The sequence below is a fragment of the Camelus bactrianus genome, chromosome 25 (assembly GCF_048773025.1).
Source record: "Camelus bactrianus isolate YW-2024 breed Bactrian camel chromosome 25, ASM4877302v1, whole genome shotgun sequence".
NCBI classification, from domain to species: Eukaryota; Metazoa; Chordata; class Mammalia; order Artiodactyla; family Camelidae; genus Camelus; species Camelus bactrianus.
In genome coordinates, this window is record NC_133563.1 from 8,284,204 (window position 1) to 8,297,761 (window position 13,558).

Below are 13,558 nucleotides of genomic sequence, written 5' to 3' on the forward strand. Positions count from 1 at the left end.
ATTAAACTGAGTAACATAGTAACAAATCACAGTTAACTGGATGTGTGAAAGTACAGTATCAACGTGTACCATGTAGAAATCTCATGCTGTGCTTAAGAATATCTTCATTATTTTAGCTGTCCCAAATCAGAAAAAGAAGGCATACTTCATCAGAGTGGTGTAATTCAGAATGACCTTTCTCTGGGGAGAAGTTAGATTTTGACAGGCATCTTTGAAGAGCCTCTTGAGAAAAGTTAGGGTCATTTGATGACTTTTTAAAAATAAATTTCTCTGATACAAAGAAGTTGGTCTGCAATCTTCAAGGCTGGTATCCATTTCCTCCAAGTTGTCTGGGCAACACATGTTTATGCTCTGCCGGCCAAAATACTGTAACATGGATGTAAATGGCAAAGAGCTGTAGGCATGAATCACCCAGAGTTGAATAGCTGTAAGTTGAGAAAAACCATCAAAACCTGGAGAAGAAGTTATGATATACAGTCAAACACCCAGTGCCTCCAGCATCTCACAAAGTGGCCGCAGCAAATGCAAATAAATGTTAGTGAATGAATGAACTGCTGAAAATGTAGTATTACTATGTTTATATCTCATTATTCTTTAGCAGTGATTCTCAAACTTTTTAGTTTTAGGGCCCCTTTACACTCTTGAAAAATACCGAGGACCTCCAAAAACCTTTTGTTTATGTGGATTATAGCTATTGACTTTTATCAAGTTAGAAATTAAAGCAGAAAATTTTAAACACAAGAATTCACGAACATACATTTCATTAGCCATAAGAACTCTGACATCATATGTCATACAGCCTCTGGAAAACTACACTGTACACTCAGGAAAAAATTAGAGTGAAAAAAATAGCATCTTAGTGTTATTGTAAAATTAGTTTTGACCTTGGGCCCCTGCAAGGATCTCAAAGACCATCCCCTCCAGGTATCCGCAGACCACACTTGGAGAAGTTCTGTTCTGACATGACCACTTACTAGATGGGTATCTTTAGGTAGATAATACCGTCTCTGAGCATCAGTTTCTCATACAGTGTGGTAAGAAGGTGAGGTGATACATGTAGTGGTTAAGAGCAACACCATGAAACCAGAGTGCATGGTTTCTCAATTCAAGCCCTAGACCCTCTTTATCTTTGTGACCTTGGGCAGGTTGCTTACCAATTTGTGCCTCATTTTTTTCTCTTCTGTAAAATGGGAATAGTAGTAGCTACCACATGTGGGTGTAGTAAGGATTCCGCAAGTTAATATGCATAAAGTACTTTAAACTGGTGAAGCACAAGAAAGCAGTATGTGAGGTCAGTCATTACTGTCTTCTTCATTATTGCCATCAGTATTACAGTTGTCAGAACTCCCCGTGGTCCACATATACCTACGGTGAGGTGGTTGCTGGGATGAGCATGAGGAGGAGGGAGGGAGTGCTGGATGGACTTCTTTTTCTTTTCTTTCTTTCTTTTTTTGTATTGAAGTATAGTTTACAGTGTTGTGTCAATTGGATTGATTTGTTTATGTTGGAAAAGATAAGTGGCATCGGTGTAGGTGTAAGTACTATATAAATAAATATTTTGTGAAGGAATTGGTTAAATAACTTGAAAACCACACAGTAGCGGCTAAAGCACCCTGTTGAAAAGCAGATACTGACAGTTTTGAGACTGAAAAGGAACTGTATGAAGTACTGTGGGACAAAAGGTAAAATTGACATCGTCCTGGTCAAACCAGTGGCTAAAATGGCCTTTCGAAAATAATCAGATTTTTCTATGCCATGTCACATTGTTTAAAGTACTCTTTCCTCAACTGTCCCGCAGTTATGTCAGTTCTGCGTTTCCTCCATGGTCCAGCAAGGCATACAGATCATTCAGATTGAAGACAAGACTACAATAATCAATACTACGCCGTATCAGATGTTTTATAAACCACAGTTATCTGTCTCCAGACCCCACTCTGGAAAGGAGGTAAGCAATTCAAACGTGACTGATTTGTCTAAGTTTTGATAAATAAGTAATAATTAGATCAGCTTTTTTTTTTTTTTTTTAACCTAGAACAAATGAAAAGCTCACACAGAATCTAGGTAAAGATTCGTGTAGTTTTGCTTTCATTAAAGCCGTGGCCGTCTCGGGCAGCGCTTCCAAGGTAATTGGACGCGGAGACGTCCTACGAAGCCGCAGATCCCGGCAGCTGCGGGCGGAGTGCGGCCGCCGCCTGCCCGGAGGCTGCCGCGCACGCGGGCGCCCTCACTAAAGCCGGGCCGCACCGGCGGCGGGAAGTGGGCCTGAGGACCGTCTCGTGGAAAAGAACATCTGCTTCACAGGCTGTGCTGCCTGAAGGAGCCATGTGTGCCGAAGGCCCAGCCCAGACGAGCCCCAGATCTGGGAGCACTGAGCTCTGTGTCCGCAAGGAGAGGAAATGTGAAAACAACGTACCAGCTCATTTATGTTAACGTCTCTATGGCACAATATTCGGGAAATGAATCCAGGGAGGATTTTTTTTTTATTCAGTTCTTGATACAGTTCAGATGAACAGTTTCATTTTAAGAGAGTAAGGGGATATTTAAAAGGACTTAAAAACAGAATATGCTAAGTGGTATGCTATTATTTTATGCTATTGAAACCATCATATAGGAAAGTATTATTTTTCTTTGCTTTCATCTGCATTTATTGTTATCCCTTACTTTCAGCTCCTAAAAATTACATTAGAACAATACACAAGGATGCTTAGGAAGCATTATAGTATTTATAAAATGTCAGAATACTAGAATTTCATCTTGGGTCACTGAAGTACTGATAAAATAAATAGGTGACCAGAAGTCCCCTGTCAGGAAGTAGAGGTCAATGATAATTGAGCTGTAGTTGAGGATTTGAGGATAGAACCAGCCTGTGCCCTGATAATGTTCCTGCTTCTCCCCACCCTGAGATTTGGGGTCAGAGTTTTCCAGACTGACACGTCCTCATCTGAAAATGGGCACAATTTTCCATTCCTTGCAGGGTTTGGGTGAAGATTAAATGAGATGATATGAGGAAGAATGCTGGGCACTCAGGAAATGAGAGCTGCCGGCAGCCCCCTCTACACCAGCTCACAATCGGCTCCTGGAGAGAAGTGGAAATCCTCGTTCTTTCTGCAGCCGAGGGGGCCCCTTTTTCCAACCCTGACCCTGCTTCGGGCAGGTGTGGGAATGTTTTAAAGACATGATAATCCCTACCCTCTCTAGGAGACTGTCTGAGACAGTGGGAGAAACAGCAACCAGGGCAGGGGGAAGGCTGGCTTCCAGCCAGGGTCTGCCACACCCGGCTCCGTGCTGCTGGACAAATCATCGGCGCTCTAGAAAACAGCTCCCTCGCTGTGGAAGAGGAGGTGCCAATAAATTATCTCTAAGGCCCTTTTTAAGTCTCAAATTCTGAGATTCTTCTCATGTGCCAGAAAGCGTTTGGAATTCTAACTGAGGGCTGGAGATCAGAGTTTCCTGCTCCCTCGGGATGAGCCTTCAAAAAAAGTGCATCTTCTGAGCTCCCAGCTTACCTTCTGTATCTCATTCAGGTCTGTTCTTTCCAAGGTCCCCCAGGGCACCCGCCACCCTCTTCGTGCAGCCATACCTTTCCAAGAGGACTCCCTCCCAACAAATGGCATTTCTACCACCAGCATCTGGATTTTTTGCAATACCTGGGGGATATCAAGAACTTTACATCACCTTTTAAATCACACCAGCTCTATCACGTTTCATTATGCCTAGAAGAGCAGACCCTGCCTTCACTGCTTGTAATCATCTCATTAGGGCTTTCTCATGGGAACAGGTCTTCCAATATTCCCATGTCCCCCACCTGGCTACCTCCTGAGAATACACAGTTCTGGTTTCTTAGAAGCTGTTCTCTAAAGACCTTAACTTCTCAGTGTGACTATAGTAACGGTGCTCTCTGCACTTTTTCTTTTTTCAGTATTTTCATATTCCAGACAGCACTACTTACAGCGTTTGCCCGGGTGGTGAGCCGCCTGCTGTGACATCCAGCTCCCTCCCTTGCTGGGACTTAATGCCTGACATCAGTCAGTCAGCGTTGGATGCATCCCTGCTTCAAAAACAGATCTTGCTGGCCTTTTCCGCTGCCGCAGCTGCCGGCAGCTCACAGTGTTGGAGCCTGCCAGCTCTGGTCAGACCGGAGTTTCCCAGACAGAGTGTGGCCGTGCCCTTCGGGAATTGTAGGGAAAATGGATTCTGCACCAGGTAGTTTACGTTTATGTAAATGCCCTTCTTTGCTCATTCATCCAGGTACCAGAAAAGACAGGATAGTTGTGGGGCTCACCGCATGTAAAATTAGGTTTGATTTTTATTTTCAGCGGCTTCTAGGTATGGTTTACAACTGGGCAAGGGTTATGATCACACATAGGATATCCCGGTGTACTACGGATGAGATTTTTCCCCTAACACAGCCTAAACCCGGGGAAAATGTGGTGTTGGTACCATAGAATAGCAGCACCTATCTATCATAATGAACAGATCGCCTTCTTTTATGACTTCTTAGCCTCTGTCAAGTGATAAGAAATAAAGGTTAAAATATGAGAGAGTCAAGTTGGAAAGCATTTTCTCTTCCCATATTTTACTTTTACTTCAACATGGAATTTTTCCCAAAAAGTTATTGAGAGATAACTTAGATAAACACAAGTTACAGAAGACTCTGTTCTGGGTTGTTCCTGCACGCAAGTTGCTCCAATTACCAATTACCAGTTATGCAAATAACAACCACAGAATCAAGCCAGAGACGTGTAATGGTTTGCTCTTACCGGATTTTTATTTTGTGGTCGCTTTGCACGCAGTACGTCCTTTCTGTAGCTGTCGGGAATAACTTATTTATGGTATATGTTAAAAGTACAAAAGAAAACATATTGTGACCTTATGAGAGGTACCTTATTCTCATGATTATGAATTTATAGACTTTATTGGAGATTTTAGCCATCTTAACTTTGATGTATATAGAGATTGCTAGAGGTAGTATTTCAAAAGATAACTTCCTAACTCAAGTCATCCATAATGGTAAGGCTCTGTTCCCCACACACATCCTTTCTTCCTTCACAACATTCACAAACATCCCTGATTTTATCAACACTTTCCATCTCTAACTCCAGAGGATTGGCTGTCCTTAATGTTCTGGTTAGAGAAGTTAAGTGTGGTAAGTTTAAGGAAGTATTTTTGAAAGCAGTGTAAACCTATGTGTAGAAAACCAAACTTATTTTTAAAACTGAGAGGCAGAATTTAAAATAACACAATGAGAAATTATGTTAAAGTTTCTAAGATTTTATTAATGTAATTTAACCTTATCTATAAATAATAAGATAGGTATTAGATTGAATGTACCATATTTTAGTCCTGGTACCCACTTTCTTGACTTTAAGTGAGACATTCTCTGAGGTTGGCCTGCCCGGCTCTTCCAGAATTAGGCTGGGATTGAATTTCATTGTCAATCCAAAGATTATACTCTGAAGTGTTTCATCTCCTCCTCTTTGTCCTCCCCTCAGTACGACAGTGCACATGTGTTGGTGTTTCCTCAAATGCTAATGTACAGTTCATCTTGACATCTCAGACAGATAGTCTTTGGGAAGGATTCATGCTGGCGAACAGGGTAGATGGTGAATGGGAAATTCTTTAGTGTGTTACTGACCGCTTATAATCCGTGTAAACTAAGGGTCACATTTGGCAAGTATATGCCTTCTTTGTAATTTAAACTTCAGAGAGAATTCTTTTTCCTGCTTTGATATAAAACATTGTTTGGTGGTCTCTAGGTCTAAATGGGAGAGTTTCCCTCTGTCTGTTGTAGAGGGCAGCCTATGCCCGCACAGCAATGTTTCTGATGCCAAATAGAAAATACAGTTTTGCTCTTGGTAGTCACAATGGAGATCCTGTAAGGTGTGATGATCTTGTGAAAATGGACAGCAGACATAGTGAGCCTACCTACCTGTAGAACAAAAACAGAGCAGACACCCAGATTCTCCAGTCGTCCTCCTAAAAGCACATCGGCTCCCCCTTTGCCAGAATTTACCAAGCGCTTTTGAGGAAGAAGGCAGCCCATCAGAAGAGATTAAAGCACATGTGCAGAGAGGGGAAAAGAGCAGCAGGAAAAGCTAGCACGTCTGTAATTCTCTCTGAGTGGTAGAAGCTGCAGGATTTTTATTTTAAATAATTTTTCACATTTTTTTTAATATTTCATATAAATACGTGTTACTATTGTCAAGAAAAAATTAATAATAGTGCTTGGCAGTTAATAGATGAGAGGACGGCCTCATTTCTCTGAAAACATTTCCTCTGATGTATAAGAGAGATGTTACAGAGGTTCAGAATATTGCAAATCCGAATGAACATGTACCAGGAGAGAAAGCATGCATCTGTTTCTAAACCATCTCTGTCCTGTGATTGGCTTCTCTTCCAGGGCGGTAGCACTGACGTATCAGGAACACTTGGGGGTGACCTATCTAACCCTCTCCGAAGACCCTAACCCTCGAATAATCTTCCACAACAGATGCCCAGTAACAATACTTATAAAGGAAAATATTAAAGGTATATGTTACAATATTGAATTTAAATAATATAAAACCTATCTTCTTTCTGGAGATTTTTGACTTAATAGTTTCCTGTGATCCTTAAATAAAAATATTATTCTTTAAGTAAACTTCCAGAAGTTTCTCTCACCACTTACGTTTAATATCCCCAAGTCTTTGTCTTCAAGGCCTCAGTCTGCCTATGCCTTTTTTTTTTTTCACTCTTAGATATTCCAATGTTTGAGGTGTATTGCCGAAGAGTTCCTCCTGAGTGCTCAATCCATCATGAGCTGTATCATCAGATTTCCAGTTACCCAGACTGCAGGACCAGAGACATACTTCCCAGCCTCCTTCTGAGAGTGGAATTGCTGGAGGGAATAACGACCGAGTGGAGTGATGCCGTCGACATCAACCATCAGGGAACACAGGTCAGTGGGCCGCGTGCGTTCCTGCCAAAGCCCAAAGAAAAAGTCCCTTTTCTAGGGTTTCCATGGTTGTCTGTTTTTAAACATAGTTTTCTAAATGCTGAACTTCTTGTCTCTGTGTGAGGGCACACGTGTGTCCACTTTTACATCCTCATTTGGTTATGAATTCTCAAACCAAGCATGTATCTCCAAAGTATGCCCTACTTTGAAGATATAAGAGAGGAGCGCTTGGTAAAGCTTCCCCTCCTGGGTCAAATCCAAGGTCAAAAATGAAATTAAATTACTTATCTTCTGCCATTAAGAAGGTGGTCCAACTCTCCAGATTTTAGGACAACCATAATGCCAACCCTAGTTTAACTGCCTCTTTTGAAAATTTGCTTGTTTAAAAATATACATACTTATCCCAGGAGTACATGAAACTTTGCAAACATAAGGACAGTTTTAAAAACCTGAACAGATCTATGTCCTGGTTTGTCTCTTGTCTTACTCTGGATGCTAATGGTGTTATTTTTGTTGAAAACGGCACAGGAACCTAGCATTTCCTTTCTGCTCTACTTAAATTTATCATTTTAAAGTACACTTCAGTGGCATTAAATACATGCACAATGTTGTAAAACCATAACCACTATCTATTTCCAGAAACTTTTCTTCATCCCAAAGAGATACTCTGTACCCATTAAGCAATAACTCCCGTTCTCCCCCTCCCTAGTCCCTGGTAATCTCTGTTTTGCTTTCTGTCTCTGGATCTGCCTACTCTAGGCACCTCATGTAAGTGGAACCATACAGCATTCGTCCTCTGGTGTCTGACTTGTTTCACTTAACATAACATTTTCAAGGTTCAGCCATGTTGTAATGTTGTCAGAACTTCATTCCTTTTTATGGCTAAATAATACTGTGTACTTTGCAAAAGTTCTTTCACATCTATTAGTTCATTTGATCTTCACAACAAGCTTTGAAGTAGGTCCTATTGTAATGGTTACAAAACACAATTTATGAATGTATTTACAATAATGACAGTGGTTATTTCATAATCGCTTACTGTATACCAGGCATTGTGCTAATGAGCACTTTACATTCATTCTTATTTAGCCTTTGCAACAGTCACGCAAGATAGGAACTGTCCTCTCCAGGTTACAGAAGTGAAAACTAAGGCGTCCAGAGGGAACGTGGCCTAAGTCCCACGTGTTCCCAGGGAAGGGACTTGTAGGAAGTAGCGTTCACGCGTAGTGGTCAGAGCAGATGCTTTGGAGTCAGGCAAGCCTTAACTCCCCTCTTCCCCCGTCCTGCTGGCACACTCTGTCTCATCTCTCAAGGGATCTCTCCACCCCGGTGAGGTCTCCTCCCCACCCCCAGGACCCCCTACATACTCCAATAACATTTGTAACATTTAATGGCACTTATTTCTGGAAATGATTTCCTACCAAGTCAGGATCCCTGGTGGTCAGATACCTGCCCTGTTCATCCTCGGCCTACAGCAGAGTGCCTGTCAACACAGTCAGATGTGAATAAATATCAAACGAATAGATGAATGACTGAATGAATGAGTGAGAAGATGAGGTTCCCAAGAGAGATCTTGTGAAGGAGGGAAAGAAGGTCGCAGGCTAACCTTGGGAAACTCCAACATGTGAGTGTCGTGCGTAGCAGGGGGAGAGGCCGGGCGGGGTGGAAACATGAAGGCCCTGAAAGAGGAAGCCTAGGAGGTGGAAGGCAGGGAGAAGAGGGCAGGCACGATGAGCACTGGAAGTTACAAGTTCAGAGGCAGTGGAAGTGAGGGAGAGCGAGAATGGGTGGGAAGTGCTCTTTTCAGGAGTACGGCTATGAAGCAAATGAGATCGGGGGTTGGGGGGTCGCCCTTTATTACGGTAGGAGAGGAGCCAGTCAAGCAGCCGTGACCACAGGAAAGAGGAGTGGCAAGTCCAAAGCTCCGGGGGTGTAATTCTACTCGAGCAGGAGGACCGCGCCTTCTTCTCTGACGATGGAAGAGAGGTGGGGCTGGGCAGAGATATAGGTAGAGATCTTTGGAGGAACAGGGCTGAGAAATGGGGTGAAGTGATGCTCGGTGGCCTTAAGTCTGCTGTGAAGCATGGTTTGAATCAGCTGCTAAGAGAGAGGGAGGGAAAGGGTGGGGGCCCGGGGAGAGCAGTAGCTGTGCAGACAGGTGACAGACGTGGCCAGGGACAGGGGCTGAGCAGGCTGGGGTCCCCGCTCACCTTGGAGACCTGCAAGTGTGGTGGCCCCAAACTGAGGGCTGTGATTTCCATCTGCAGTGCTCATGTGATGAACAGGGAGAAGCTGCTGGGTCTGTATGGCCTTAGGACACATCCCCCGTCTTGTCTTGGGAATTTACAAAATAAATATCACCAACTACTTGAGGGTCCCAGAGCTCCCCTGCATCGTTATGAAGGTTTTTGAAACTTGCTTATATATGCCTAGAGAATTCTTTACAATAGGCATTGTGCCTGCCAAACCTTAGTTTGGGGATTCCCGTTCACTCTAAATTTCCTCAAACCTTTGTAGTCAGGGACACTTCAAAGCTAAGAGGAGGTACTCTTTCCAACACCCTTATCATCCCTGGTCTGAGGACCCAGCAAAGTCTCATGTTCCCATTAATCTTTAAGGAGCTGCGGGCCATATGTCCTGCAGACCACGGTTTACTTCCTACCCTGGAGGAAGATTTGTTTCAAACCCTCACTGACATCTCCTCAGTAACACACCAGGACATATAAATCACCAGGGAGCGTGGGGAGCTGTGTCTTCCGATGAAAGGAGGCAGCCCTCCTGTAGGAGTGAGCTTGTCTCCCAGAAGCTTTTCCTCGGCCCTGGCTCTGAGGCACGTGATGTGAAATTCAAAGCTGACCTAAAAAAGCAGAATTAAAACACCGTAAAATCCCCATTATGCCGCAAGGGAGAAAACTCACTTAGCTGTTGTCAGTCATAGGTACGCAACTGCCTCGATTTTGTAAATAGGACCGTGTCATGTGGTATAATTTTGAGGTGCAATATGGGAGGGAAGAGGCAGAAAACCACTTTATAATCACCCAAAGAAGTATTCTTTGGATCAAGAGTTATCAAAAAGACCTGAGAGCATGCAGGCTGCAAAATTCTCATTGCTGTGGGTTCTCTGGGGTCGTGTCCCCGGCTCACACCCAGTCAGAAGGTGTCTCAGCCAGAGGCCCTGCAGCGGCAGCTGTGGCTGAGAGCCAGACTTGAGGGGGAAAATATCTTTAGATTCTCAATAAATAAGTAAAGGCATGAAAAGTAAGCTTAGGTTGATCATTTTAAGTCATAATTTTGACCCCATCAGGGAAATAGTTTAGAATCCTGTCATAGTGTATGTGATTTCAATAACTGATACAGCCTGAAACCTTATTTTTGTCAGAGTTAGGCAACATTCTTCTGAAAAATTCCAAACCAAAAAAGTACAAAGAAAACATCGTAGTTACCATTTAACTAACATAAACATTGCGAAGTGCACTTTAGTCATTCAGTCAGCAAGCACTTAGGGAGCTTCTAGCGCATGTCAGACGTGAGAGTTTTGGTGTAAAGCACGGGAACAGAAATGCAACACAGCCTCGCCCTCAAGCAGACTGCGTTGGGAGGAGGTAATTAACAAGCAAGCGATCACGTAGGTCGTTTCTTGTTGTGAACTCTGATAACAGCTCTGAAGGAAAGATAGGTACAGTTGTGCTGTCCCCAGCAGACCAGTGTGAGAGGCCAAGGAGTGTGTCCCTGGCCAGTCGACCGTGCGTCTGTGCCCTCACGGAGGAACAGGCATTAAGTAGACAAGAGAACAGGAGAGTTTTCTTGGCAGAAAGAACAACATATTCAGAGCTTTGGTGCTCAGAGCGTGCACGTGGGCCTTTCAGGGACCTAGCTGCCAGTGTGTTGGTAGTGCCAGAGGAAGGAAGAGGGGGAGGGAGAGGAGGCCAGTGAGGCAATTCAAGGCCAAACCTGGCAAGATCCTGTCGCTCCAATCAAGGATTTCCATTTTTATCTTAGGAGCCATGGAAAGTGATTGAATTATTCATGAAAAGCAGTTACTGAGCCAAAGAAGGAGCAGTTTGAACCCCAAAAAGCAGATTAAAACGTTCCCTTTGCCAGTAATTTCTCTTCTACGAAGATCCAGTAAATTCTCATGATCTTTGACCCTTAGCAGAAGTGTTTAGCCAGGTCAGCCTCAGCTGTTTTCTTCTCCAGTGAGCTCTGTATCGTTACAGAGCGCTTTCACGTCTGACAGTCCCCATTCTTTCAATTATTCAACAGGCTTTTGCTGAGAACCTATCAAAGGCCAAACCCTTGCCCCGAATAATGTGTAATTCCCACCTTCAAGGCACCTGAGTAACTAAATAAATGCGGTCAAGTAGTAAGTCCTAACACAGAGCCTTTGATCACTGCAAAAATTCTAAGATAGTCAGGGCAGTAATTTTGATGTTTACGTTACTGATGAGAGGGTTGAGGCTTAAAGAGTAATCCGCTGGGTTCTTTCTAATTAAGTAGCATCAGGCTGGAACCTGGGTCTGCGCACATGTGGCTTGGTCTTGTCTTTCCTCCACCAAGTTGAGGTCACTGCCATGTGGAGTCCTGCCCTGGCTACAGACATTGCTACCTGAAAGTCAGTGAAAGCACAGGTTAGAAGAGATTTTCTGATTTCCCCTTTTCCCTAAAACAAGAGTCCCCTCCATGACATCCCACCTCGGAAGACTCCCAGGGTACCAGTCATGGCTTATTCCAGCAGGGACTATGAGAAAATTTCTGCTTGTATCAAACCAAAAGCTCTGTCTGTAGCATCCATTCATCCTTCCTTGTGTAGCCCTCTGGGGCATCACAGAATGTTTTCTTCCCCTTTAATACAGCCGCACTACAGTTATTTGAAGGCAGCTTCAACATCTTCTCTAAGTGTTCCCTTATCCAGGCCAAACATTTCTGGTTCCTTGAATCATTCCTTCAGTAAATGTGATTTCCAGACCCATCACCACAGTTACCCTTGTCTGAACACACTAGCGTGTTCTGTTCCCTTTTAAAAATCTGGCAGCCAGAATTACACACAGTATTCCAAATGTGGTCTAACCAGCTATTACCTCCCTATGCTTCCATTAATAAAGTAGAAGATTGAGTTAGCTTTTTATTAACAAGTTCAGACTGTTTGTTATTATTGAACTCGTGGTCAGCCACATCCCCCAGGTCTTTATCGTATGACTTGCTGTATAGTTGACTTTTTGAACCCAATGACAGGACTTTACATTTATCCCCAATAAATTAAATCTTGTTGCTATTGGCATAGTCTACTTGTTGAAATCACTTTTTTAAAAAATTGTGATGCTGTCATCCAACATATTAAGAATCCCTAGTAGCTTTATGTCATCTATAGATGTGGTAAGCATGCAGTCTATGTGTTCATCCAAGTCATTAATAAATGCATTGAACAGGACAAGTCCAAGGTCTACATACTGGTGAATCACCAGACACTTCCCTAATGCATGGGTTCAATCAGCCACTAATGCACCAAACTCTACTGTCATCTAGCCCACATTTCTTAAATAAGAAAATGCATCTAAAAGCACTTTTAATCTCTACTGTATAAGATATTTTTCTTATCTTGCTTACAAGAGCATCATGAGACACTTCAGTAAATGCCTTGAGGAGCCAGGACTCCAATGTGTCATCGGTCCATTTGGTGCAGATCAGACAGGAGGAAGCCTGAGCACTGATGCTTCCAGAGCATGCAGTCATTTTCAGAGCTCTCATTAGCCCCAGTCCCCAGATTCTTACAGAGAGAAGAAGGTACTGATCCAAGTGAGTACCTGATTTAGCATATGTGTAGTGCAGATGTTTTGGCTTCTTGCTTACTTCTCTCCCTCACACCCCAGATCAGGGCCAGAAGAGATATCAGCAAGTTGGCACCCACTTCCAACATCTGCCAAGTGGCCTGGTCTAGAGTCTCCTGTGTGTTTCCAGTTTGTTCTGGTTGAGTCCCCATTGCTACCAAAGATACTTGGGAGTAGGGATTTCCCTGAAATACTTTTCAATAAGTATACAGAGGGAATAATACACCCAGAATGTCTGCTGTTTTCTTCTCATCTTTGTCCAATCTTTTCTACCTTGATCATCTTAGAAATTCGTCCCCCCTTTGTTTCCCCTCTGAGAGATCTAATTCATCTCAGAGCTTTAGCTACCAACTATCACCCCATCACTCCCAGATGTCTATTTCTGGCCCCCACATCCCTCCCAAGCTCAAATCTCTACTTCTAGCCACCCGCCAGACATCTCCGCTTGAAAGACCTACAGCCACCTCAAACCATCGCCATCGTCTGAAACCAAAGTGACCCTTTTCCATTCCACAAGCCAGCTTCTCCTAGAGTCTGTACTTCAGTTAATGTCGTCACTATTTTCCCAGTATAAAAACTTTAAACAACATTGATATAAATTTGTATGGACTGCCTGCTTTATGTCAAGCACTTGACAAATATTGTCATTAGTCCACATCACATCTCATAAAGGTGAATGCTTCCTGAAGCTCGGAGAGGTTAACTTGCACAGAGCAAGTGGACCTGGGATTCAAACCCAGGACTGTCTAGGTCCCAAGCCTGTCTTTCTCTCTCTTCCCCTGCACATCCAGTAAGTCAC

The 13,558-nt window shown here is 43.3% G+C and overlaps 1 protein-coding gene across 6 annotated transcripts in view; it reads left to right on the plus strand.

Annotated features, from left to right (window-relative positions):
- Window positions 1-13,558, plus strand: part of VPS13B (vacuolar protein sorting 13 homolog B) — a 627,348-nt gene that overhangs the window by 581,733 nt on the left and 32,057 nt on the right. For all 6 annotated transcript variants that reach the window (XM_074352634.1, XM_074352630.1, XM_074352633.1 and 3 more), the window contains 4 exons: window positions 1,799-1,945; window positions 3,920-4,203; window positions 6,401-6,528; window positions 6,738-6,937. In XM_074352634.1, coding sequence (XP_074208735.1) covers window positions 1,799-1,945; window positions 3,920-4,203; window positions 6,401-6,528; window positions 6,738-6,937 — 759 coding nt within the window. The remainder of the gene's footprint in view (window positions 1-1,798; window positions 1,946-3,919; window positions 4,204-6,400; window positions 6,529-6,737; window positions 6,938-13,558) is intronic.